We start from the raw sequence: 23748 nt of genomic DNA, 5'->3' as shown, positions 1-23748 counted from the left end.
GTGCAGGGACTAGGTCAGCCAGCAGCTGTGCCTGGTGCACACCCCGGACCCTGCCGGGCTCTGCTGGGGGTACAGAAACCTAAGACCTATTTATCCCGGCCCCCGTAGAACTTGTGGTACCGACCATACCCGAGTTACTGGCAGGGCAATATGACAGCAATGCTACATCCAACCAGCTTTTTCTGGGAAGTGGGAGATTCCTTCCAGCGAGCTTTTCAGGAAAATCCCTTTCATTTTTTATCACTTCTGATGGAAATCCTTCCAAAATGCTTTCCATTGTTTCCTGCCTTCTTTAACAGAGTCCACTGAGCATAATTTGACCTTCTCTCAATGGCTGGAGGGCACCGTTATCAGCCGGCGGAGCTGTCATTTATGATGATGCGAAGTATGCTTGCACAACTTCCTGGGGTGCCACTCACCTCAGAGTCTCAGATTTTTACAGTTATTTCCCCTGTTTTTTAGAAGATCACAATCAAATGTGTTGAAGAAGCTGCACCTTCTTCCGTCAGTGGCAGAGGGCTGTGGAGGGGATCGGGTCTATTTGCCCCTAGCCTGGCACGGTCCCAGAGAACTGCAATTTGTAGTGACCATTCCTACGCTGTCTAATGTTGTGGTTTCTCCCTCACTTGTCCTCAGCCGGTGCCAAATTCTTGCTATGCTGTGTGCCTCTAGTAACCCATCCAGCCACCACTTCTACATGCAACCACTGGGAAACGGCATTGTCTATTCACTGACTTTATACTAAATGTGTTTCTGAATCAGCCAGCCCTGAGCTTGGCCACATGGTTCCCTAGATCCAAGGGTCGGCGTCTTGTGCAGCGCTCTTCCTTTATTTTGTCACCTGTGTTCACATTCTTGGCAGGTCTATTTCAGATGGCTGGGCCAGCCAGAAGTCTGATCCTCTGATTAAAAGGGCTGTGAATAAATATCAACCGGCACTTCATCCTGACAAAATAAAGTGCTAAGATGTGCAGTACTATTAGGGAACAGCAGTTTTAGGGAATTGGGGACTTTTTCTTTGCTCACTCACTTCTGTTTTCTTTATTTTGTTTTGCTTTAATATAAATTCCCAGGCATATAAATTTTTCAAAACCTTCTCACATGGTTCTGATGAGCAGCAGCTTTGAAACCATTGGTCTAACATGCCCAGAGCTCTCTGGGAAACACCAGGGGAGTCTGTCTCTCCCATCCTATGTCCGCCACCACTTCAAGTCAGTCATTTTCAAGACCCGCTGGCTACCCTCAAGGTTCCCCCGGGGAGAGGCCAGTGCACACACAGCGCCCGGGAGCTCACGCTTCTGTTCCTTTCAGCCGTGCTCTTCCCTGCTGCCCATCGGCCAAAGAGGTCCTCATCCGTGCCACTGAACCCAGTCCTGCAGACCTCCCTGGAGGAAGTGGAGCTGCTCTACGAGGTAGGCGAGGGGAACGTGGTCGATTCAAGTCACCCAGAAGGTGCTGCACCTTCTCTGTCTTTTTGGAGAAGGAGAGGTGACCCAAGCCCCCAAACATGAGTGGCGTCTGCTGTGGTGGGGAATGGCTTAGGCTAGCTGGTGGAGGTGATAGAATCCCGCTCATTCCAAAGTGAGATATTCCCTGTACCTCTCCTGTTTCCTCTCCCACGTGCTATAATAGGGAACGATGGCGTTAGGAGGTCACTCCAGGCAAACTTAGAGATTAATTTTGGCCCACAGGCACCAATCCCGGCACCCATAGGCACCATCCTGGCGCCCATAGTCACCATCCTGGCACCCAGGCACCGGAGTGTGGCAATATTCCCAGGCAAAGTCTTTGAGACAGGACTCGTCAGGCAATGCCAAGATGTTGTCTGGGTGCAGCCGTGTCTCCAAGGCCCTGCATGCCGTCTGGCTGCCTTGCTAACCCAGCTGGGTTTCTGGAAGCCGAGGGCCACTCCACAGGCCCCCTTCCTCTGCCTCTCAGCCTGCATCACTGCGACCCCACTCCTCCCCTAAACCACAGGGGGAAATTTCCAGAGGCCGCTTGGTTCAGTTCAGTGGTAGGATCCCAGGCTCGAGATCTGAGCTTTAGTCCCGGCTCTGTCACTCATGAGCTATGCAACCTTGCCGAAGCCACCGTTTCTCTCTGGGCCTGACTCTCCTCAACTGTTCGATGAGGGAATCAACTACAGTCTCCAAAATTCCCCTCCAGCTTTGACATCCCCCAACTCCGTGCACTAGGACTGTCTGGTTAAGAAAGAAACAGCTGCTGTAGCCACGCAGCTGAGCCAGGGGGAGATTGCAAATCCTGCCTTGGGAGCAGAATGGAAAATGCGGAGCCTTTGCCAAGTCTTGAACATCGGAGTCATATAACAGACTTGTGTTTTAGGAAGACCACAGACAGTACCACGGAGGGTGGGTTAGAGCGGGGGAAGAGGGAGGCAGAGAGAAGAGTTAGGATGTGGAGTCACTCCATCCCAGAGGTGTTTATTAGTTTCCAACTGTGAGCCTGGCACCATGCAGAGCTGCACATGACGGGCCCAGCCCTACTCTTAGTGGGCAGGTGAGAGACACGGACAATCTCTATGTCCCACTTAGTTCCTAGCACAGTCCTCTGCACCCTTCAAATTCCCAGCTTCTGCTTTAAAATTATCTGAAATAGTCGGTTTATGTCTGAGAAGATCTTTGGTGGGTGGGAGGGAGAAAGGGAAGAGGGATTGATCCAAGACACTAGAAACAACAATTGGTCGCTTAAATACTGGCTTTGTACCAGACATTATATTAGATTTGTCCGTTTTTGTATTATTTAACTCTCCTAACATCCCACTGAAGCAGATGCTGTCACCAATCATTATTACAGAGAAGGAAAGTGAGGCTCAGAGAAGTTAAGTAAGTCATCCAAGGTTACACAGTAAGAGGGAAGCCCGACTGGAACCCAGGTCTCTTGGAGGTCCAGAGCTGTTTCCCCAGCTGCCTCCCTAAGTGAATGCACGAGATACTGAATATAATTGTGTCCTCAGCAATGCCCAGCTTCATGTCTTTGCACACCCCTTGTTTCTCACCAGTTCCTGCTGGCTGAACTTGAGATCAGCCCTGACCTGAAGATCTCCATCAAGGATGAGGAGCTCGCCTCCTTGCGGAAGGCCGCGGACTTCCACACCGTCTGCAACGATGTGATCCCCAAGCGCATCCCAGACATCCGCAGACTCAGCGCCAGCCTCTCCAGCCACCCTGGCGTCCTCAAGAAAGAAGACTTTGAAAGGACAGTGCTGACCCTAGCCTACACGGCCTACCGCACGGCCCTGTCCCAAGGCTATCAGAAGGACATCTGGGCCCAGTCCCTCGTTAGCCTCTTCCATGCCCTGCGGCATGACTTGGTGCGGTCCTCACGTCCTGGAGCACCTCCCTGAGGGACTAGCCCACACCAGGACCTCGGAGCAGGGGCCGGCACACACAGTGGTCCAGAAAGTCTTCATCCTCTACTCCATTTACAGAGACCAGCAACAAAACGTGCACCTCCGACACAGAGTGACAGAGACAAAATAAGAGTAGCCCCGATGCTCTTTTACCCCTTGTAGCTTCCCGGTAGACACATCTGATTCATACCGTAAGGTGACCTGGGCTGGAGCGGTGACCCAAGATGCCTCCAGAGGAGGAATGGTTTCCCTGGTGACATGCAGAAGTCTAAGATATGCGTCAGCACAGAGTGATTGCTACATGCACCCCAGGGTGACAACAGAGCTGAGGGGACATCACAGAGGTTTGGGCATGTCAGGAAGACAAGGGGCAGATTCCTTTGGTCCTGAGGGACCAGGGTGCTGGGTTGAATGAACATTTTTCCAGAGGTTCTATAGTAAATATAAAGTAATCAGAGCTATATCCAAATAAATATATTGTTAGCCATGGATATACTTCTTGACTTTTCCAAAAACTACCAAGAAGAATCAGTTAGAAAATCTGTAATTTTATGACCTATATCTCTTAACTCGTCTTTTATGAAAGCTGGTCTAACACAGAGGAGAAACAGGAAGGAGGCCCACAGAAATGCTAACAGTCCACTCATGATCTCTTTGGAGAAATACTAGGATGCAGAAGGAAGGTATTCATCATCAGAGAAAAATGCAACTTTGCATCCTGATAATTCTCAGGGCCAGAAGATCAATGACTCTCTCTCTTTCTCACTCCCTGATTATACTGCTCTTTCACTCCCTCAAATGCAGGTTCTGATCTATGCTTTTTTGTTCAGTCTTTCTAACATCACATGTTCTCTCTGAGATGGTCACTCTGCTTGTCTTTTTCTTTCTTTTCATTTCAGTCTGTGTCTCTGCTGCTCTATATTTGGGCCCAGTTCTGAATATCTTTGTATTCGTTTCTTGATGCATCTCCAAGTCTCCTCTGGTTGCCTCTTGCTCTGTGTCTGCCTGTCGTATTCTGACTCTCACTGTCTTCCAGTCTCCTCTGGGTATCACTGTCGGAATAAAACAAAGGCCAACATACAGACAGAGTTGAGATCACCCAGGAGCAGAGCCACCTGATAGCCCACCTTCACTATTTGTGCTTTTCCTGGATGTGGGGTGGGGAGTGGAACACAGATGGTCTCTATCTCTAGACATTGTGCAATACCCTGACAGAGTCTTGTATCCTGCCCTGAGATTCCACCCCCTGAGAATAGATACGAGAGCTTTCTTGTACTCAGAATCATCAGCTGGAAAGACTGTCCACCATCTATATCACTGTTGTGATACAGATGGCCGCTCCCAATGGTAGGAGATCTGTGAATGGGAGGATGGGTCCCAGGACCATTGATAGCAATGGTAGTTCATTCACCAACAACAAAAACATTAAAGGTACTTTGTATTTATAAATTGTGGCCTGAATTTATGTGGCAATCAATGACTTAAAAAAATAGAAAAAAAGAAGGATATGACCTTTTTAATGACACGACTTCATTTGCAGTAAATAGATTCTTAAATACTATTTTAATCTGAATGCATATTAATTTTTTACCCACAAAAAATGTTATAACAGTGACTTCATTGACATACAGAATCAAATATTGTGCTCACCACCATCACCACCACCACCCCAAAAACCTTACTCTTTGCCTAATGAGTGGAAAAGGCAGGCCAGACAGACTCTCCCATTTGGTCTCATTAGTGCCACAATCTACACAACCACAGTGACAACTGGGTCATATTTTGTCATATTGACTTACAGAATAATTTGGAAGTATGACGTTTATAGTGGAAACTTGCCCATGACTTATGGAACCATTTTGCCATCTTGATTCTGCTTAGAAATTTTAGGATCTAAAAACTCTGACAGTTACCTCTGTAGATGGCACCCCTGCGACCATCTCCAGGGCCACTCGAGAGACACTGACAAACAACTAAGTGCTAAGACTTTCATCGCTCTGTCATCTCACCTCAAATCTAATGAGTCAGTCAAAAAGTATTTCTGCGGGTAAACGGGTCCAAAATTAAATGCTCAATAAATGATTTTGCACAACACTCCTTACTTTCCTAATCCTTTGTAATGTAATGTCTTACATTTTTTTTTTCTATTGTGGTAAAAAAGCACATAACCCAAAATATACCCTCTGAACCATTTTTAGGCGTACAGTACAGCAGTGTTAATTCTATGCACATTGTTGTGCAACAGACCTCTGGAACTTTCCTATCTTGTAAAACTGAAACTCTGTACCCATTGGACAACTCCCCTTTGCTTCTTCCGCCAGCCCTTGGCGACATCACTCTACTTTCTGTTTTTCAAGAGTTTGACTGCTTTAGATACCTCGTAAAAGTGGAATCTGTCTTACATTTCTTGAACATTGTATTCTGGACAGTGTTTTTCTTCATCTGAAAAATGGATAGAGTCCCAAGGAGAACTACTGGTCTTACTGTGTCATTCGCCTTACCTAATTTTATTTAACAATATTCATCTGTGGTGGAATAAAAATGACGGAATTACTAAACTCACTGGAACCTTTGTTATCGCAGATTATCTCACCAAGGAATTTGAAGTGGTTCATGGGTTTAACAGTGGATGTTAACGTCAACAGCTGTTTATTATTACCCAGTTTCTTTAATGTTTGCAACCAAAACATCACACATGTGGAATTGTTCATTTTGAGTTTTAAAATCATTACAAAAAATGAGGCTAGAATGTAGTAAATACAGTAGCTTTTAACATGCATTTAAAGAGATGAGTTATCCTCGGCCATCCAAGATAATTTCAAAGGGGACCTGGGCTATCCACAGTTGCACCTGCCTTAGAAGTCAAGAAGAACTGGTTTTCTGGGTCACTTTACCCTTAGCCTGGGGACGATTTCCAAATGGTATAGCTGCAGACCACGGAACGCCATTCCTCGCCTTCTGAGAATTCAAGAAAACATGGGTTTTATAACCCCTTGACTCTGCTCAGCATCTCCCAAAGTAATGTTTCCAAGGACCACCACTTATAGAATATTTGGGCTTTTCTTTTTCTTTTCTTTCTTGCCCCAAATCCACATGTTCTTTCTGAGAAAAGAGCTTCTCCCGATCTGTAAGGAGGAGAAATTCCCGAATCCAACTGTTGCTAAGACCTTGTTCCCGAACTTGTCAACTTCTTCCTTGCCTCCCACCTCCCCTTACGTACCAACCAAAGGAGGCCTTCTGCTTCCTTTTTGGCAAATAGCCTCAGAGAGGAGCATTTGAGCACCTACTCTAGACAGAAAGACCACTGACATCCGAGGTCTAAGGGCCTCTGAAATGAGACTGACATCTAGATTTTGCCAGAGAGGCAGCTACCCTTCTCATTCTTCCTGAAAGGTCTGGGGTCTTTCTTCCAGACTCATACCCACTGCTGGCTTAGACCCTTTGTAGTCCCGCAGGCGCTGAAGCAAACGAGCTTCACTAGCAGGGAAATCTGAAAGGCTCAATTTTGTACACTCTGGGGCAAATTTCTGCCAAATTAATATTGCATTTTCTCCCTGACGCTGGACGCGTCATCTTCCTGCGGACTAGGTCAGCGAGTGGCCCTCTCAGCGAAAGCTGTGTCTTATGCTCTGAAACAATACAGCAGTGCTTGCGGAACTGAGATTATGTTTACCATGATGCTCATCACTCCAGCCCCTAGGATGTTTGAGAAACTGAAAAATAAGCTTTGCAAGCTGCCTGGGTTCTGCAAAATCAGCAGGCCCCTGCTGTGACCAATCCAGGACTCTCTTTGGAAGAGATATTGGCTCATTCTTTTCAACTTGCTGATTGGCTTTGAGGAGTGGCCGGAGCTCCTGCCTCCCACCTGCTTCCCATTGGTGGATGAAAGTTAAAGGTGGGCCTCCTGCAAGTTGCCGTCCTGTTACAAAAAGGAATGTCTTGGGTTTTTTTGTTTTTTCTTTTTTCTGCTTTGGAGGTCCAGGCTCAAGGCAAATTATAAGTAGGAAACCAATCTGAAGGAAAGAAATTTGAACCGAGTTAAGGTATCAGGTCCCGAGAGAGACGAACACCCCATCTGAAGTCTGCAGGTGCCTCTGACAAACTCAGAGGCTTGTTTTAAGGGAAGGGCTACTAGATTTTTACCAACAGCAAGCACAGGTAGGAGATGAAACAGGTACTCCCCAAAACAGGCCATCCGAGGGAGGAAAAATGATGGAGAGCACGATATGCTCTCTGTATTTTTAATTTTTTAAAGCTTTTAAATGATTTCTTCAAAGCCGAACAGCAGCAGCAAAGGTGTCGTTTTAATTGGTTAAGAGGGCTTTGGCTGACACCTGGAATGAATTTACTCTATTACTGATCGAGCAGAGAGGGGACCACTATGCCCCCGTTTACAATCCTTTCCCAGTTCCTTTTTGCTGGTCATAAAACTATGCTCATCAATCCCACCTAACGCGGGAGGCCAGGAGCCCAGCCTTCAGTGGAAACCGGGGGGTATAACTGCCCTCCCATTCTGCCCCAAGACGAAAGAGGACTCTTGGAAGCCAAGAGAGGTTTAAGAAGTCTTTCTGGACAGAGCGGTGCGTAGCGAGGAGCACAGGCGTCCCCGCAGAGGGCCGAGGGCGAGCTGGAGAGCAGGTAGGGCCACCATGGGGCTGCTGCACGGCCTGCTGCGAGCCCGGAAGCTGCTGCTGGTCATCTGCGTCCCGCTCCTTCTGCTGCCTCTGCCCGTCCTGCACCCCAGCAGCGTGAGTACTGACCTGTCCCCCCACGCGCACCTGCGGGCCGGGGACCAGGCGGGAGGGCCAGGAGGGAGGGCGGGGGAGGCCATGGGAGGCTCCTACCGTCCCTAACGGTGGCTTTTTGTGGGTTGGAACAAATGCAAGTGTTTCTCTGGAGGAAACGGACGTACCTTCTTCCTCCTAAAAGCTGGCATTTTCACCCCTCCAGCTCAGCCCCAGTTCCCCAACCCTACGGCCCCCAGCCGGGAGTCAGCACAGGGCAGGGCCGTGGCTGCCGGGACTGCTGGGCGCCGCCCGGAGCAGGGGCCCTGGGGACAGGCTGGTGCGCCTGTATTTGTGGGGAGTCAACATGTGACCATCGTTATCTGAGAGCAACTGGAGACACAGGAAGAGCCCCCAGGAATGGCGCGGAGGAGAAGGCTGGGGGGGGGGGGCACGTGGAGCCACCCCAGGGTCTGCGCTGGGTCTTGGAGGACTCTAGTAACCTCTTTTATTCCCTTAAGTGTCCTGTGAACTTTAGGGAAGGAACCTGTAAGTTGAAAGCAGAGTTCGTCATGTTCCCATGTGTGTGGCCTTGAATTACTCGCGTCCTCTGTGCTTTCTTCTCTGCGCTCCTGAAGGACAGACATAAAATGACGCGATAAAAAAGAAATCGGAGTCCCCCATACTCTAGACGGGGACCTAATTCCCTTCCGCGCTTGTGTGGGCTCTGGATCCGCGTTGGGCTCCCCTCTCTTCCCTTCCCCTCTCTGTTCTGCTCCTGTCTGTGGCTTCCCTCCTTCCCCAGCTGGCACTGACCTTGAGATTTTAGGAAAAACAAGCTAAGACAAGTTAATTGTGTTTGTGGAAGGGGAGCGGCGTCTTCCACTTGGCTCCTTGAGTAACTTGGTAACCAAGATTAAGTTAAAAAGTTAAATAGTGGGGATTAGGATGGTTCTTGAAAACAAACTGGCTTAAATCTTTTATAAAATAAATACCCCAGCGTGCCAGGGAGACGCTGATTAAAACTGGGCTGGGATTAGCAGACAGTGATTGCTGCTGACATTTTTCCTGAGCCGAAAGCTAGTTGATTTCCTGCTTTGTCCAAATGGGCCTGATTTTTTTTTTCTTTTCTTTTCATGGCTTTTGTTTTTTTAACTCAATGTCAGGTTGATTTAAGGGAATGCTACCAAAAGACACATTACTTTCCTCTCCATAGCAGTATCAGGAACCTCATGTCTCCCCCTTAGGTCAGCTCCATTTTGGGGGGACCTTGGCCAGTGTCCACAGGAGGCACAAACCAGATGCCCAGCACATATTGTGTCTCTCACCCATCCTTCACCCCGGCATCAAACTTTTAGATTCTGATATTTAATCCTTAAAATTCCAAGATGGATTTGCTTGCTCTGGGCTGGAGTTGAGGGAAGTGACTGGCTACCTGGGGAGGAGCTCCCGGCCTCCAGCTTTGATGGTTCTTCAAAGTGACAGCCACAACTACATGTAGGGGTCAGAACGACCTTCCCCTTTTTCTTGCCCAGCTCTCTAAAACCAAAGGTCCAGACTCTGTTTATCATATTACGGAAGAAGAGGGTACAAGAGGGGGTGTCCTCGACTAAGCCCTTCGTCAGTGTCCCCAGGGAGGTAAAAGTTGCCCTCAAACCTCCCAAGTTAAATTTTTAAAAAGGCCTCCCAGTCATTTGTGATAGCAAATAAACAGACTTCAAGCCCCTTCCAGTGAAGTTGGAGTCGCTAGGATATCATGGGGATGGGCAAACCGCACTGCGTGGAAAAGGAGCAGTTCCAAGCCTAAGTTAGTCGCAGAGTAGGAAGCGTCCTACCTGGGGAAGTGCCGCTTTTGAACTCTTTCCTTTATTTGTAAACAGGAACAAACAAGAATTGACCACACTGTCCCTTGAAGGCACTGCTGAATGCTCACCAAGCTCCACGCACCTGTCGATAAGGGGCCAGTGACAATGATAAAGGGCCTGGGGGTTCCAGAATATTCTCCCCAGAAGATGAGAGAGACCTGTTAGCCAGCAGAGGTGTCCAAGTCAGTTCAGCCCACATTAATGGAGCCTCTTGCTAGCTACTGGCTAGGTGCTTGGGATACTGGACTCTTGCAAAAGGCAGTTCATAGAGATTCCGTGGGTGAGCTAAGTGAGAAATACATGGGAATACATCTAAAGGTGTCTCTTGTCCGTTACTCTGCTCTAAGGAAAGTCCAGATAAAAATGGTGATGGTTTATCCTGTTCTTGATACCGCTGGAGGAAGGTAGCCTGGTGACTTCCTCCAGGAACCTATTCCAATCTTTACTGATATTTACAATCAAAAAGTTTAGCTCAGCTTACCCAAATTCTCCTAATTCAAATCAAAATTATGCCTGGTAAAAGGAAAGTCTTCTCTGTATCTCTCCTTCTCCCCCCCTCCTCTCCTCCTTTCTCTCTCTCTTTCCTCTTTCCCGCTCTCCCCATCTTTTCTTCCTGTCCCTGCCCCTAATTTGTAGCCCTGTAATGACCAGGACAAGGACCAAGGGTTCTCGGGAGGGGATGAGGGCTTCCTGGTGAGGGACAGACATTCTGTCCTCCTTCTCTTCAACTAGAGCTAAGCTCTGCCATTCTTTTTCTTTTCCAGGAAAGAGATAAGGCTTTGAACTCCTTTAGGTAGTTGTTTTTTTTTTTCTACAGCAAAGAGCTCATTTCTCCAAACTGCATTCTTCTCCAAATGGAGCCATTTTTTTTTCCACTATTGATTCTGTTGTCTTATCAGCACTTCCAAAAGTTCTATCTTCTCTCTGATCTTTTGGCCCCCAAGGAAATCTCAGTGGGAGACAGTCAACAATCACTGGGCCCAGTTCCCATTTCTCAACTCCCAACCCCATAATCCATGAGTATCAGGAGGGAACAGGGTCCCTTCCTGCCAGGCCGGGTAATCACTCCTGCTGCCCCTCACTGATACAGTGACCTTTTGCAACTTTTATGCAAGAGTTTGAGGACGGCTGTTCTGAACTCCAGGAGTGATAAACAGAACAAGATTTGTCGGGTTCCTTGGTCAGCAGCCAGCCTCAGGGCAGGTCAGACTCGAGCCCTGATGTTTTAGAACTATGTAAAAATTGAGGAGCCCACAGCCAACTGGGATTTTCTATAAATGGCCCTCTGAGTCACAGGGCTCAGTGATGTTTCCATTACGAAGGCCCTTGGACAGTAACCTCTCTCGAGAGTAAGCCGGTGACCTTTCTCAACACCATTAATCAGTGCCATTCAGGGCTCTCGGCATTACTAGAGGCCAAGGTTAAGGAGGACTGGCTTTTGATAAGAATGTTGGACTTATTTACTCTGTGCGCCCCTGGGTTGTACAACCAGCAAAGCGAGTGGGCTGGGGAAAATACTGGTAATTTTCCAGGTCTCGCCTTCTAGATAGATGGCTCTCTTTGGTCCCCTTGTAGAAGGATGTTTCTGTGGCATCGGGCAGGTGGAATGGAGCCCAAAAGCAATGAGAACCAGACCCTGGTTAGGGCAATAGCTCTCCAGCAGGGATAATTTTGCCTCCCAAAGGACAGTTGGCAATGTCTAGAGACATTCTTGGTCATCACAATTGAAGAGATGCTACTGGCATTTAGTGGGTAGAGGCCAGGGATGCTACTAAATATTTCACGACATACAGGAAAGCCCCCTGCAGCAAGAAACTATCTGGCCCTAAATGTCAATAGTGCCAAGGTTGAGAAACGCTCAGTTAGGAGTTCATGTTTCTTCCTCATCCAAAACGAGGGTCCCATTCTCAGGATCACTGCCTACCTCTTCAATCCTCCCTTCCCTCTGCTGGGCTCCCTTCAGCTTCTTACTAACTCTTCAAAGAGGCACCCAGGGAAGCGTTCAATCCCCAGATGCTACTACAACATAATGGAACCTCAGATCAAAAATTAAAGGGGAAAATAGTCGACCAGTTCTTGCCTAACAATTTAACTGATTAAAATTTGCTACTGAATTGTTTCAGCACATAGTCTAAAGTAGGGGGATTTAACTTCATTTTTTCATTTTTAAAGCAATGAGGCCTTTTTTTTCCAAATAAAATCTCACCATGCCAATATACGATCAAATGAAAGCAAAGCTACTCTGGTTGGGGTTCTGCATTTCAGGCCTTGCTGAGACACACCCCATAATCCCAGGGCTATGAGAGCATAGGATGGAAGCCACCTTTTGGATTATTTGTAAATCTCACTTCTTACTGATCTGCTTCTCTTCAGTCGGGTACACACCAAATGCCCCCATATCGTCATATTTTATGCATGTGTGCTTAACTCAGGATGGCCGATCTCAGAGCTCACATGTGAACCAATCACACATACTGACCCTTACCGTCAGCACCCAAGAACTTTTAGTGTCGATCAGCTTGACATCAATATGTTGTGTCCCAGTCCAAGTTAAAGCATCGAACTCCACCTGTACAGTTTACGCTCTTGGGTCTGGACACTGCACTTCATTTCAATCCCCACCCTCGGCAGTTTCAGGAACCAGCAGAGCTTTGATATTGCAACAGTCCATTGGTGGCCTTGCTGCACATCAATGCAAACCACCGGTGACCCCTTGGGGCACTGGTCACCCCAAGGAGCAGCCATAATGTCACCCACAAAGGGATGGGCCCCACCGCGTCCCCACCACGATCGCCTGCCAAGTCCAGCCTGGCCCTCCCAGGACTGTGTCCCGGTGCCCGTGTTAGAGCCGGGCGCCTACTGCCTCAGCCCCTGGGGCTCGCTTGTATGCTCAGTGGCAGTGACAGTCCCTGTGACTGACCGCCTCTTTCTTCCCCTTCCAGGAGGCCGCGTGTGCTTACGTGTTGATCGTGACTGCTGTGTACTGGGTGTCTGAGGCGGTGCCTCTTGGAGCTGCAGCCCTGGTGCCCGCCTTCCTCTACCCATTCTTCGGAGTCCTCCGATCCAGCGAGGTTAGACCGCTTGCAGCTCAGCCCCCTGCCTGGGTCCCTGCAGGGCCAGTGAAAGAGGGTTCCGGGTGAAGGGAGATGCACACAGCATTGAGGAGGAGGAGGGGGCTCTGTCACCTACTGGAACAACCCCTGGGCACTAGGCCTTCGCACCTACTCTTCCTCTCCTTCCACCCATGACCGTCGTCTTCTTCAAACTGGCTCAAAACTTGCCTCTTTCAGGAAGCCTTACTTGATTAAACACATCACACATCCTGTTACTCCCTCAGTCTGAAACCTTTAAGGAACTGTACGATTGACACCTAGAACTAGGCTGCAGTTGATCTTTCTTAGTCTTTTGTCTGTCCTTTTAGATCATAAGCACACAAAGGCATTAGGCCTACCAATTCTCACGCACCTCATTATAAAGCTGAGCCCATATACAGCAGGTGCTCAATAAGTGTTTGTTGAGAGAGAGACTTGCCATGTTTCCCTGAGCCCTGACATTGTTTTCATCTACCCCTCCAAAAACCATTTCTGTTCCTTCTTCCCCGACTCAAGCTTCCCGCATATTCTTTCCTTGACTGCCCCTCCCTGGAGTCCTCTCTGTTTACTCTCAGTGGCTTCCTCAAAAGCTCAAACAGAAATTGTCAGTGGGAAATCTCAGGGCAAATATTTCAGCCTACCACAAATAAGGAAAAAGGAAAAAACAGCCGTAACCCGGGAGCAAGACAAATGACGATTCTCATTCATTCACACCTGGTTCCATTTGGACTGTCTCCTTGTAGCACCTGGTCTCTGGGTAGAGTTTCTGATGAAAAGCCTGAACGGTAGAGGTGGGGGGAGGCCATGGGCAGGCACAGAAGGAACAGCAAAGGGGACTCGTGTTCGAATGCCAGGCACTATAGCAGAAGTGCTACATTTGTTGTGCAATGATGCGGAGAGCTCTGCACGGTTCTCTACAAGGTGGGTGTTAATATTTCTATTCTACGGATGAGGAAGGAGGCTTGGAGAGTTAAGAAACTTACCCAAAGTCACAAAGTAGAAAGTAGCAGAACTGGATTCCAATCCATACCTATTAGATTTCAAAGTTTATACTCTTGCTTACCAAACCAAAAGAAAGACACCCCATAAAGTATTATGTGGCTTCATGGTGTTGTAAACGCAGGGATTGTTACTAAGAACTGTGGGTCTCTCCACTTCTGTGATATGAGAAAGGAGAAATGAAGCTTGGCCTATGGACATCTTAATAATGGATGACAGAACTTATTTGAAAGTCCAAAGATAGAATTAGATGATCTCTTAATGGTTGTACTTGACTGCAAATGAACAGTTTGTCTTTCTACTGAATGGACTCAATTGACCAGGTTTTTGGGGCTCTGTTTTGGTCTTAGGTTTCTTTTCTTTCTTTCTTTCTCTCTCTCTTTTTTTCTTTCTTTCTTTCTTTCTTTTTTTTTTTTTTTGTGGTTGTTGTTGTTGTTGCTTTGAGTAGCCATAGCCTCAGGCTCTCCAAAGAGTATAGAATCACAAAACTCTCAGCAGTGCTTTTATTTCTGGAGATGGGTTATCTCTGTAAAAGCTAGTCTGTAACCAGAATCACCAGGCAGTTGCTCCAATTTCCCCCCTTCTTTTATGAGAAAAGAAGAGGTCCTATGGGTTTTTGTGCTTGCCTAAAAGAAAAATTCACCTTAAACATGACTTTTCTTAAGAGGAATATACAAACTTGTTCTGCAGGTTTCTCTTTATAATTGTGAAGTGTGGCTCATGCTTATAATCCCAGCACTTTGGGAGACCATGGCGGGAGGATTACTTGAGGCCAGGGGTTCAAGACCAGCCTGGGCAACACAGTGAGACCCCATCTCTACAAAAAATTAAAAAATTAACCGGAGTGGTGGTGCACACCTGTAGTCCCAGCTACTCAGGAGGCTGAGGCAGGAGGATCGCTTGAGTTTGAGGTTGCAGTAAGCTATGATGACACCACTGCACTCTAGCCCAAGTGACAGAGGGAAACTCTCTCAAAAAATAAATAAACAAAAATAAAAATAAGATTGTGGAACCAAAAACTGATGGGGAAAGGGGGTGAGAGTAGAGAGTAGAGAAAAAGAATAAACTTTAGAAAGAACTGAATCCTAAGTAACATTTTAAAGTGAGTAATTATTATTATAATTAAGAAACTTAATCTTTGTATTTCACTACTGGCAGCCCAAAAGCCAACAGCAAGCCTTAGCCTTCAAGCTGAGGATGTCTCTCATTCTCCAAGGGCTGCCTACAGCAGGAATCCCCTGCTTGGCCCGTCAGCCCATCTGCACAGTAGAGATGTTGCTAGGCAACAGCTACCCAAGGGCCACCCCTTTATCCAGCCAGGAAGGCCACACCTATAAGGAGGTCTGTGGAAGCAGTAGTTTGCAAGAGTAACACGACTTTGTGAGAAGAAAGGGAAGACTGTCTACCTATGGATGGTGTGTTGCTATTGCTGGGGGCTGGAGGAGCCAGAGGGCATGTTTTATCATTTTAGGTGAAAAATCCTAATCCATCTGTCGATGAGGTAGCTTCGGCTGGTGGTGATATTTAGCAATTGGGCTACAGGGAGCAGCTTAGTCCAAAAATAGTCTGTTTAGCTGACCTTCCTATCTCAGATTAGAGGGAAATGCCAATAAGGTAGAAGATACGGGTTAGCCGTCTGTGAGCTAGTCAACTTTGCAGAGAAATTACCTATTCCACAACCACCAGCCGCACCCCCACACCAGCATGTGCCACAGGGACATGCTCACGGGAAAAGCAAGGCCAGTGCTCTTCAGGAGCCCCCAGATCATTTCCTTGTCTCGCCCCAAGCCCACTTTGTGCTTGCCATCCCCTTACCACTACTCAGGCTATTCTTCCACCTTGGAAAGTTCTCTCCAACTCCTTCAACTTTAAAAAATCCTGCTGACTTACTCTCTTCAACGAAGCCTTTCAAAGACCTCAGCGGAAAGTGGTGATCCCTTCCCTTTGAGCCTATTTGATGTCTTTATCTTTTCAATGGTGCATCAGATACCCCAGACATAAACTTTTTGTAGACATGTGCTCTCTCCACCAAGATTCACACACTCTGGGATTTAGACTGTCCTGTGCCCTGTCTACAGCCCAGTGCCACCCTTGCATCAGCCCTCAAGTTGTGGGTCTTGCTTGCAGTGTTTCTTGGTGGTGTGTCCCTGGTGTCACCTCCACGTGAAGGAAGGACGTGTGTGCGTGTGTGGAGAGACAGAGATAGATAGAGTTAGATTTATTACGAGGAATTGGCTCACTCGACTATGGAGGCTGAGACATGCCATGGGCTGGAGACCCAGGAGCGCTGGTGGTGTAATTCAGTGCGAATCCGAAGGCCTGAGAACCAAGCGAGCTGATGGTGCCAATCCAAGTCCAAGGGCAGGAGAAGATGAGCTGAGATGTCCCAGCTCAAGTAGTGAGGCTGGAAAAGGGCGCAAATTCCTGCTTCTTCCACCTTTTGTTCCATTCAGGCCCTCAGCAGCCTGGATGATGTCTGTCCACACAGGGGAGGGCGATCTGCCTTACTGAGTCCCCCGGTGCGAATGCTCATCTCATCCAGAAACGCCCTCACAAACACACCCAGAAACCATGTTTAATCTGGACACTCAAGTTAGCACAGAAAATTAACCATCACGAGTACTTACAAATGGCTAATTTTTAAGGTAATGATCTGTCAGCCTGCAAGAGTTAAGAGTTGCGTGCCAAGCTCAGACTGCCTGCCAGGCCCCAGGTGTGAGAAAGAGATATGAAATGATAGAAAGGCTCCTGACCTCGAACAGTTTCTGTTTTAGTAGAGAGAAAGTAAAAACCGCATGGAAAAGTACAGAATACCCTATGCAGTCGTGCCTCATTTTCCTGCATTGTGGATGATGTACACAACTCCCCATGAGGGAATGTTCTAGATTAATAAAATTTACACTGCCAGGTGCCCAAGCTTTATGTTGACCACTTTTAGATTATGGTCTTTTTAAAAGGTTTTGTAATTTCCCTGGATTTTAAACCGAAATTATTGAATATAAATTAACTTTTTCCTTGGAGCCTTCAAACTTTCCAGGGGGAAAAAAATTTCTCACTCAGAGGAGCCCGTGTGGGCTAGATGATGTCCCACCGTGGAATAACTTGAGCGCTGGTTGAACAGCTGGACCTAAAGAATGTTGAGTAACATGTTGGCATCAGACTGCAGCGAGATCTCAGATGGAAATGTAAGAGGCATGTCATCAGACTTGCAGGTGACTAAGCTGGATGAGCCAGCTAACGTGGTGGCAGAATCAATGGGAACAGGATGAGACAGTGGACTGAAATTGACAAAATGGAATTTAATAAGGATAAATGTGAGTAGTTCATATGAAAAAGACCCTTGGCTTTTCGCTAAGTACACGCTCAGTCTGAGTCATCTGTCAGTCCGATGTAGCTGCCAAAATTCCTAGCGTTTACCATATGCCAGGCACTGTGGGAGGTCACTTACACACACTATATCATTTACTCCTCTGGGAAGTAGCTATTAGTTTTATCTTCATTTTACAGTGGAGGAAACTGAAGTTCAGAGAGGTTAAGGAACTTACCTGAGGTTACAGAGCTACTAAGTAGAGGAGCCAGGTCTTGAAGCCAAGATTGTGTGATTCTAGAACTTGAGCTCTTAACCTCTGGGCACTATGTACTACAATCTTCTGTTGAATTAATTGACAATGTGTCCGGAGCATCGGATTCTGGATAAGGAGCTCATCCAGAGGTGATGTCAAAAATCTGGAACCTGAGTCACAGGAGGAGTGGAGAGAAGACTTAAGGGGGACGTGATTTCTGGCTTCTATGGCTTTTGTGCCTTGGGAGATGGGTCAGACTGTAAGGTTCCTTTGATGTTAGGATTCTATGATCTTGTGAGCAGCTACTTCCCTCTGCTGGTTCACGGAGCTTGGTCCTGTATTTTAGGTGTGTGTCTACGTTTGGTTTTTTGCTTTGGTTCCATTGTGACACTTGCTATCGTCATTATATCTGCCTCTGAAGTCCCCTGAGCCCTTCTAATGCATTGCTCCCAATGTTTACAGCCTGGGCACAATAGCTGTGTGGATCCAGTTAGCGAAGATGTACTGTCTGTGGGTGCCTGGCCTGAGGTGGGTGCCCGAGGGCTCTCGGGGGCTGTAAAGAGCATGGTTTGAGTGCTGGGGCTTGGGAATGAGCAAGGGTGCTGCCAGGGGCAGGAGCTACCTCTGTAATTACATGTGCTGTCTTCTCTGCCCCTCTCTCTCTCTCTCTCTCTCTCTCTCTCTCTCTCTCTCTCTCTCACACACACACACACAATAGCTGTGTGGATCCAGTTAGCGAAGATGTACTGTCTGTGGGTGCCTGGCCTGAGGTGGGTGCCCGAGGGCTCTCGGGGGCTGTAAAGAGGTTTGAGTGCTGGGGCTTGGGAATGAGCAAGGGTGCTGCCAGGGGCAGGAGCTACCTCTGTAATTACATGTGCTGTCTTCTCTGCCCCTCTCTCTCTCTCTCTCTCTCTCTCTCTCTCTCTCTCTCTCTCTCTCTCACACACACACACACCCACACACACACACACACACCCACCCACCCACTGCCCCTTAGCCCAGCCAGCTGTCTCAGTGGCCCACGCTGCAGGCCTCCAGGCCAAGCTCATTTAGGTTCCAGCTCCCGCCAGGGTGAGAGAGGAGTAAAGGCAGCTCCTGCTGGGATAACAAACTGGCCCCTGCAGCTAAGTGACCTAAAGTGATGCTGGAGCCTGATGTCACGAATCTGCCTCCCTGCTGGCTCCTGATCTTTCTGACCAGGCTGGATTCCCGCCCACTGCCTGGACCCTGACTTCCTCTATTTGTTTACACCTGGGGGCATTTTCTATACCACTCTCTGCTCTGCCTTTCCGGCCTCTGCTCCCCATGGAGGCTGACCCTCCTCCTGCACATGGGCTGTGGGGATGACCCCAGGCTGCACGTCACCCTCAGCCACCCAGACACAGCCCAGGCTGAGCACCACAGCGGCCTTGGGTAGAAACCTACAGACCTGGCAGCCTTTTGAAACCAAGCTCGTGTCTCTGAGAGGAGAGCAGCTCCCTGTGAGCGGTTACCTGGCCTGCAGCCGCCTTGCCCCTGGCTCAGAACCCAGCCTCCGCTTCCCCCCTCATCTGGGCAGTTCATAGGGTCCCAAAGAAGAAACCAGGGTGAGGGCAGGGGTATGACTTGGTGTCTCCAGCCACGCAGGGGCTGGGCCAGCTTCTGGGCCACATCAGCATCCATCTGGGTCTCTCTGCTTTAGACTTCTCAGGGTAGGGTTTACAAAGAAATTTTTTTAAGCAATAAAATCTTTTCTTTAAACCACATCTTAAAAGACTCAATATATAAAGCAGATGGAAGGGCAAGCCCTATTCAGATTGGGAATGGGGCCAGAGCCCTTCCCATGGTGGCCTCTGAAGTTTTCTGAGTTTTCTGGGTGTGGCTTGAGAACCTCTGTCCTCAGCAATGCAAATCAGGTGACGAGAAGGGTGTCCGAGCCCAGGCAGGGGACTTACCCAGCACAAACTGCATTCCTGCCCCCAGGAAAAGGTGGAGAGGCAGACACCCTGGCTTTGGCTGTGCTGCTTGGACACTGGAATGGGGTAGTGTGGGGCTTAGCTCAGTGCCAAGGAGGAGCCGGCCCAGGAGTCCACACCAGGGTCTAGAGGATTTTACTGCAAAATTGTTCCATGGACCCAAAGAGCCTGAAAATCGGTCCATTGCCAGAGACCACCACTAGTCTCCCGAGGGGCTGTGACCCCCAGCTGACTTGCAGAGAGCCGGTCTGTGCAGCCAGCAGCAGGGCACCGATTGGCTGCATCTCTGGTGGGACCAGCCACCCAGTGCCACCAAATGCCCCTGTCTGGAGAGCAGACAGATATGTCCTGCTAGTCTCTGGCTCAGAGCAGGTAGAGGGGTTTCCTGTGCCGCCACCATGCACAGGTAGAGCAGCAATGCAGAAGGGGTCAGGATCCGAGTTTGGAGTAGAGGAGAAGTGAGTTTGAATCCAGCTTTGTGCCCAGTGTTGACCGAAAAGTGAAATAGCAGGCACCAGAACTTAGAGAAATCATGGTTAGATTTATCCTAAGCCAAGTTTGAGGGCTTCAGCCCAGGAACACAGACTCAGTCTAGACGAGAAGGTGTCCCGAAGTAGGTTCCACGAGGCACGGTATATACAAATCTTCTAACTGCGGGATCCGTGCAGCACAGAAGGTGGGAGAAGCCGGGAGTGAAGCAGCAGTTCCCTTTTGTGGTTCTGATTGACGTTCAGGGACTCTACGCGTAAGATAAGGTAAATATGCGGTTGAGCGGGGAAGGAGAAAGGTTAGGCATCTTACGGACTGGTGGCGGGTGACGGATTCCATCCTGGCTTTGTTCTGCATCGGATAAACAGGTTTATAGCCAGTACCTGCCAGTGACACAGTCAACAAACTCCAGTTCACACAGGCGAGAGGTCAGCGTTAGTTGACAGGCCTGGGTTCTGTTAGCCTCGTGCCCGGCTGCAGCCATCGTGGGCCACTGTTAAAATTTGCTTTTGAATTTTCCTTTTCCTGACAGTAACTAGTCTTGAGCAGGTTATGTAACCTCTCCTAGCTGCCGTTTACTCATCTGAAAAATGAGAATAACAGAAAGACCTGCCACGTGGGGACTTGTGGGGATCTTAGACTATTGCAAGTACAGAAGTGCCTATCGTAGCGCTCGGCTCATAGCACGAACCCATACATAGTTGGTCCGTCTCTTCTCCCCCTGTGGGATGCCCCAGGGAGGAGGATCAGATGTTCTTAGTGAGAACAACTGAGAGCTAAAGTTAACGTCCAGATTTCCATCCTCCTCAAACTTCTAGGAAGGGCCACAAACTGCCACCCGCCTTTAAAAACCTTAATTAAAAAAATAAAAACATATGTAGAGAGCAATAAATAATTCTGTGTCCACAGAAAGTAGTGTCCTTTAAAGCCCATCCCTAACCGATGCCACCTGCAGCTCACTAATCTTGGGACTAGTTCCTCCCCCTGCAGCATTTCTGTCCTTGCTGCCCAGTCAAGCCTGGCTCAGAAAGCTCTTTTGATGCAGTCACTCTTTGCTTAAGAAAATTTGGAGGAATCTTTGTCTTTTAGGTCTGCCTTGTTCCTTCTTTTGCCATTTCTTTTCTCTGGCTCCCTTCGTTTGGTAGTGCTGGCATAGCTGATTCCTATCCCTCAGTCTCAGCCTGAAGCTTGGATCTCTTTTTGCCTCTTTAATGATAATAACATTTACTGAGCACGTCGGACGTGCCAAGCACCATCCTAAGAGCCCCCTGCACTATCTTACCTAAGGCCCATGTCACAGCAGATCACCTGAGCTATGTAGCATCACTATTGCCACTGAAAGAGCTGAAATGACAGAGGGACAGAGGCTTATTAGCTTGTCCAGTAGCAGACAGCTCGTCTGTGGCAGACCCTGAGTTGCAGCTGGACCATCTGAACTCCAGAGCCCAGGCTCGTCACTGCTTTCCAGGGTGACCTCCTTTCGAGCCCTTCTCCTCTAAGACACAGTCCAGAAACACCTCTGCTCTCCACGTTGGGTGATTTGGCATACTGAGGAAAACCACAGAGCAGAAAAGCAGAAAAAGCAATCAAACCGCCAGCGCGAATGTCACAAAATCCACGCACTTTACTCCTGGGAGAAGTACCCGTTTAGAATCTAATTTCTCTTTACAGATAACTCAAATGAGCTTCGTTTATCTGGTTTCCATACTCACAAAATATTAGTCTGGGAAATTAGAAAGTGGGGAAGGGAATGCTAATGGCAAGCGCCCTCACAACAGGAAGCTGCAACGGCCCTAAAATGAGACAGAAAAACTACAAAATGCAGACCTGGGACCAAAGAAGGGCCAGCAGCCTGGACAGCTAGCCAAGCGCAAGATGGGGAGAGGAGGCACAAGCCTGATGAGAGGTGGGGAGAGCGTGTGGGCTCTGTTAATAAAGGAAGGACGTCCACAACACATTCTAGAAAACGATTAAAATAATCCTCAAGAATCCAGGAACTCTGGTGTCCCCCAGGGGGTTCTGAATACCCAAGGTGTTGCTGTGAAAGAAAAATCAATGGGCTAGAAAACTAACAAACAACACCACTGAACGGGATTTCACTTTATGAAAATGAGAAAGCAGCCTGCGGCTTTGCTGTGTGCCTGGGCCCACTCTGTGTGCTAGTGGCCGCAGACCAGGCCAGCCTTTGTATGCGGCACTTAGCAACAGGAAGAGTCACCAGGAGTCCTGGCTATCAAAGCGGCAGGCCATGCTAGCTGGTTTGCACGTGTCATTTAATCTTAGCAACAACCTTACAATGTGGGGACTCACAGAACCTTCATTTGCTTTTAGATGAGAAAATGAAGCCCAGAAAGGTTGAACAACTTGCCTGGGGTCACACGGCTGAGTCCTGGCTGACTCCAGAGTCCTTGCTCTTCCCCACTTGACTACGCTCCCTCTGTAATCACCGACTACATCCTGAGCCCCAGGCTGTGTCTCTCAAGCACACGGCATCACTTACAAGGGGCAGGGAGGCGTGCGAGTAGACCTAAGCACACCCAACACCCAGTGGGAAAACAGCACAGAGCCCCCATCCCACTGAAGTTGGGCCTGGGGCTTACATTGGCCCAGGGAGGCCTTGGCACTTAGGGCCAGTGTCGGGACCATGAGCATGAATGAAGACAAGAAATGTGCGCCAGCCCATGCTGTCTGGGAGACCAAGAAAACTCCCCTAGAGTGGAATCAGATGAGGGGTTTCCAGCTGGTTCACCCTGTGTGGCACGTTGTCTAGTAGGCTCTGGATTCAGATGGACCTGGATTGATATTTGACTCCGCTCCCCAGTGACCTTGGGAACGTTCCTTAGCCTCTCTGAGTTCCTCATCTGTAAAGTGAGATACTAACAGCACCCGCCTCACAGGACTGCTGTGGAGCTCAAAGGAGAAAGTGAACGCACAATGCAAGGTGCCCCGCACAGGGAAGCCTCTCTCCACCTGTCAGTTGCTTTCCCCTCCCTTTGAGCAGAACCCAGAGGAAGTAGCGCACCTGTTGTCTAGGCACTGAGCCTCCTAAAAGGCCATCACAGACCAACTGGTGTTCTAGAATGGCATGTGCCAAAGAGGCAGAAAACTGAAATGTTGTCAGTGAGTCCCCTGGGAAAGTGACCCTTTCGAGCTTCACAGAGGCCTGTGTGTCATGGGGCCGGTGGAGGGACCATCACCTAGAACTGCTGTGTCTCATGTCTTCTGTGGGTTTCCTCCTTGGTAGACACAGGAAAATAAAGCCCTGGTCGTGCCCCAGAGCTGCCTCCTGGAAGCCTGGGAAGGTAATGGGTGTGAGAAAGTTTGGAGATCCCAAGCTCAGCCTCGAACAAGGTTAACCAGAGCAAAGGGTTCTTCCTCCCAGGAAATGGTCACAGAGAGAAGATGTTCCTTCTCCTCTTACTCAAACCTCATCAACCAGATGCAATGAAATTTCCAAAAGAGAACAAAAGAGAGAAGGGCGAAATGGAGGTTGCCTTTATTTTGGTTTTGGTGTTATCCAAGTGTTATGTGCACAAAGTTTTACAATCAAATACTGTAATACTGAGAAGTCTACGATGAAAACCAGCATCCTCCTTCCTCACCCTCAGTCAGTAACTTTTAACTTTGCTAACTGCTTCTTCTGGCATTAAGCTCCATATTCCTATAGTTTTTTGTTATTTTGGGTTTTTTT

General features: G+C 48.4%; 2 protein-coding genes across 2 annotated transcripts in view; both read left to right on the top strand.

Moving 5' to 3' along the window:
• Window positions 1-4864, top strand: part of FAM180A (family with sequence similarity 180, member A) — a 14339-nt gene extending 9475 nt beyond the window's left edge. The window contains exons 2-3 of the mRNA XM_012642764.1: window positions 1312-1412; window positions 3020-4864. Of these exons, the coding sequence (XP_012498218.1) occupies window positions 1312-1412; window positions 3020-3364 (446 nt within the window). The 3' untranslated portion in view covers window positions 3365-4864. The remainder of the gene's footprint in view (window positions 1-1311; window positions 1413-3019) is intronic.
• Window positions 4865-7348: 2484 nt separating this feature from the next.
• Window positions 7349-23748, top strand: part of SLC13A4 (solute carrier family 13 (sodium/sulfate symporter), member 4) — a 42152-nt gene continuing 25752 nt past the window's right edge. Inside the window, exons 1-2 of the mRNA XM_012642760.1 lie at window positions 7349-8118; window positions 12902-13030. Coding sequence (XP_012498214.1) covers window positions 8020-8118; window positions 12902-13030 — 228 coding nt within the window. The 5' untranslated portion in view covers window positions 7349-8019. The remainder of the gene's footprint in view (window positions 8119-12901; window positions 13031-23748) is intronic.

This window comes from Propithecus coquereli, unplaced genomic scaffold (genome assembly GCF_000956105.1).
Source record: "Propithecus coquereli isolate 6110/MARCELLA unplaced genomic scaffold, Pcoq_1.0 Scaffold186, whole genome shotgun sequence".
In the NCBI taxonomy this organism is placed as follows: Eukaryota; Metazoa; Chordata; class Mammalia; order Primates; family Indriidae; genus Propithecus; species Propithecus coquereli.
This window is presented reverse-complemented; position numbering and strand designations above follow the sequence as displayed.